Source organism: Octodon degus, unplaced genomic scaffold, assembly GCF_000260255.1.
Source record: "Octodon degus isolate 3935 unplaced genomic scaffold, OctDeg1.0 scaffold00025, whole genome shotgun sequence".
Classification (NCBI taxonomy): domain Eukaryota; kingdom Metazoa; phylum Chordata; class Mammalia; order Rodentia; family Octodontidae; genus Octodon; species Octodon degus.
Window position 1 is genome coordinate 19,496,493 of NW_004524601.1, and position 4,023 is coordinate 19,500,515.

Sequence of the window (4,023 nt, forward strand, 5' to 3'; positions counted from 1 at the left end):
CACCATAAAAATTAAGACCAAGATTTTCAAAAGAGAATCATACATGAATTAGCTAACACACCAAAGTTATTTGACAATACTGTGCAATGCTGGACAGAAATCACTAATTTGGAAGTGAACTGTTCTATGTATTTGGCACAAGGTCTCACTAGGCAGCTGAGTCTCACAGTGATCCTCCTGTTCTCAGCTTCCCCAGCGCTGAGATTACAGGCAAGCACTACCACGCCCAGACTCAGTGGCTGGCTCAGCGTGACCAGGGGCAGGCCAGCAAGGCATGTGGTGCCAGGGATTGAACCCTGCTCTCTGCACTTGCCGAAGCAGGTACTTAGTCCCCTGCACTATCTTGCCAGTCCTTGGAAGTGCAATGTTCTAAAATGACTCCTGAGTGAAGCAGAATTTTCTCTTTTAGCTTAAAGTAAAACTTTCAAGTGTTCTTGAAATCAATGGTTTAAAATTCAGTTTTTCGTATTATCAACTTGTATTTTCTCACTGAGATTTAAATAAAAACTCTATGCATTTAATAATTCATTCATTTGTGCTAGTGCTTAATAGTCAATCTTCATATCCACATATTTATTTCATCAACAATCATCTCAGACACACCTTCTGACAAGACTGACTTAAAAACATTACGACAAGAAACTATTGCCTTCAGGAGCATGTTTATTGTGTTTGAGATGATACATCAGTGCTCTCTGAGCTACAAAGGGTAAAAGGAAATCCTCTCATTACAAACTGACAAAGGTAAAACATTTTCACAACAGCATGAACCACATACTCAGAAATAGATCTTGGTTTAATACAAATGACATAATTCCTAGTCATCTACAGCTACTTTTATAACTTCATACAGATAATGAATTAGGCTAAAATGCACTATAATATTTGGTAGACTTCAGGACCAGTATCCTTAGTACATCACAAAATACATTTTGATATCCCAAAGAAGCAAGACTTGCAAGTAGGCGTTTTAAACATAACTAATCTACAGCTACAAAGTTCTACTCTTGATAGCATTTACCTTTTTAGGGAGTCTCCCAGTCTCCAAAGGATAAAAGCAGAGAGTAGAATCAGTACAACATATACACAGAAGTCCGTATTGTAAAGGCTATAAAGATTTGCAGCACAGTGAGAAGACGCCTCCTGCCCCTTCACACTGCATACACATTGTGTGAATTATGTTGCGTATCTCTTGGCCCACTCTCTGGCTATCCTGTCATGTTCTGCTCTGTTGGTCAAATACTGAGTGGCTATGCTTCCAACCAGAGGATCCGCTGGAAAAGTGGAAACATTGAAAGATATTATGTGGCATCTTAAATGTACAGCTCTAATAGTCCATTAGACTAAACAGATAATTCAGCATATCCTGATTTAGAATGGTTCGATATTCAAAAGAAAAAATGCTTAATGTGACTATTTATATATTTTAATATACAAATTAAGAAAGCCTCTTGTTAGAAAAAGAATGAGTGTTAAGGGGTCTAAGTTCTATAAAAGATACACGCCTTTAATACATACAGCTTATTTTTAGTCTTGGCATTTCACTGAAAAATCAAAGTGTAGTAGGTGGTTGTTATGGACATTAAATTATTCTGTTGTTGTTGTTACTAGGGATTAAAAGCATTTATGCTGCTGAGCTATCTCCCCAGCCTGATATTATATAATTCTTACAAACAACTCTGATCAATGCTATTCTGAATGAAATGTTTCACTCTATATACAGTAGTAAATAATCAGTATTCAAAGCATTATTAAAATACTTGCCACTTCACTTTAAGTAGAATTTTAAACTAAAAATTAACTGAGATATTAATTTTTTATTCTGAATGTTTTAAAAATATGTACACATAATATGATATGAGGTGGTCTAAACGATAACCAGTATTTCAGTGTATATGCAGCCGAAGCACTAAACCATAGCCAGTTAAAAAAAAAATAAAAATAATAAAAACTCTCATCTTTCTGACACCAACTATTCACAATTTTCTTTGGAAATTAATTTTAACTTGTTTACAACAGCTGTTTCAAAGATTTTATTCCCACTTAGAACATTATTATCTACATATATTTTTTCTAGTATCTTGCTTTTTTACTTAATATATCCTCAGGATCTCTTCCTATCATTTCATACAGCATTGAGCCATTCTGTTTAAGAACTGGGTCCCTCTATTAACAAACACTTGGGTAATTTTTAATCTTTTACTTTAATAAATGATACCATTATGGACATCTATCCATCAACTGTTTGAGCAACTGATCACAGGTATCTAAGTCAAGTATATACCCACTGCACATATGCCAGGTCCAAGGTAACCACAGTTTTTGGTGCTGAAATTATCAAATATTTATCAAAGTCAAGGCAACTCCTTTAAAAATAATCACACAGTGAAATAACACATGGACCTCTGGGTCTAAACATCACTTTATCACATCAGCTACTCAGGTTAAACTTTCTAAGTGGTAGTTACTCATTTCTGGAAAAGTTAAGAATCAGATATTAAAGACTTTATTTCTGAGTTTGTATAATCATACTGGAGTTCAACTCTTATTAGCTAGCATTTTAGTAACAATTCATATTGTATCTAATGTAATTAACATTAACCCAAGAAGGAAAAGCCCTTCCCTACCAATGGCTGCCTTAAAGTATGCATGGAATGAGAGGGAGCAGTGCCAAAGACACTGCTTAAGTTTGTGATAGAAACGAGGTATATCGCTTTATAATTTGGAAAAAAACAAAATAAATGAAGGTGAGAAAAAAATTACAAAAGAGCATACCACTAACTAAATGAAGTTACTGGGAAACTTTTGGCCTACTTCAACTGAAATGGCATTGACAATTTCTAAACAAAATGTTTTATGCTGAGCTTTCTACCAATAGCATTTATTTCTCAATCAACACTTAAGCTAATCAAGTAACTGCACAAGTTTTTGTTGCTTTATAGTATATGTTTATAAAGATCTGCTTACCAGGGTTGCAGTCTGTCAAAAGGGAACAAATAGACAGCAAAACCTTTGAAATAGTCAAAGCAGGACTCCAGTTGTCTTTAAGGATGTCCAGACAGATGACTCCCTGACTGTTGATGTTGCAGTGATAGATTCTGGTACGGAAAGTAACCTAAGTCACAGTGCAAACAGGAAAGATATTATGAATGTTTTACTACCAACTAAATCTCACATGTTAGTCATCACAGGTGGTATATAGCCTTTCAATTCCTATAATTACATTTCTTGAATGTCTACACAATGGAATATAAGTTATTTTTTTCTTCTAGAATTTTTTGTTCCTTGAATTTTTCTAGGTAACATGAATTTCACGCAAAAATTAGAAACATTGCAATCTTTGGCATAAATGGGTTAATAGTAAAATAATTTAATCAGTGTCAAACTGAGACTAATTTTTATTGCAAATTTAAATGGTTTTACTTGACACAGTTAAAGAACTATTTGTTTCCTCTGGCATAAAAAGGACTCATTGGTTTTCTGTTTTTTTTTGTTTTTTTTTTTTTAAAGTGAGTTGATCAATTAAATCTAAACGAACACTATAGTAATTCCATATACATATACATGTGCATGCACATATGCGTATGCATGTATCTACCTAATAGTTCTACACACACAGTAAGAAACTGAGGAAGAGTTGAAATGTTTTGGTGTAAAACTAAGACAAATGAAGAATTTCTTTTTGTTTGTTTGTTTTTTGGGTTTTTTTTGGTGGTATCAGGGATCAAACTCAGGACCTTGCAGTTGGCAGGCAGGCGCTTACACCACTGAGCTATATCTCTGGCCCCCAAGACTTTCTTAAAATACAAGTTTTTAAGTAGCAGTGTGAGTACCAATTCAGTTAAATTGTTGCCACACATCAGAAAGGAATGGAGAACTGAGAGGAAGGTTGGTAAAATCATGTATACTACTTGTCATTCTATTTCTCGGCCTTTCATTTCCAAATTGGTTAATTTCCTTGTTAGATTAATACATTAAGGGGCTGGGGAGATGGCTCAGTGGAATAAGCGCTTCCCTGGCAAG

At 34.5% G+C, this 4,023-nt stretch overlaps 1 protein-coding gene across 2 annotated transcripts in view; it reads right to left on the reverse strand.

Annotated features, from left to right (window-relative positions):
• Positions 1–643: 643 nt before the first annotated feature.
• Ube2e3 (ubiquitin conjugating enzyme E2 E3) overlaps positions 644–4,023 on the reverse strand; it is a 102,399-nt gene continuing 99,019 nt past the window's right edge. For both annotated transcript variants that reach the window (XM_004628645.2, XM_023712407.1), the window contains 2 exons: positions 2,968–3,115; positions 644–1,274 (listed from right to left, as the gene is read on the reverse strand). In XM_004628645.2, coding sequence (XP_004628702.1) covers positions 1,177–1,274; positions 2,968–3,115 — 246 coding nt within the window. In that variant the 3' untranslated portion in view covers positions 644–1,176. The remainder of the gene's footprint in view (positions 1,275–2,967; positions 3,116–4,023) is intronic.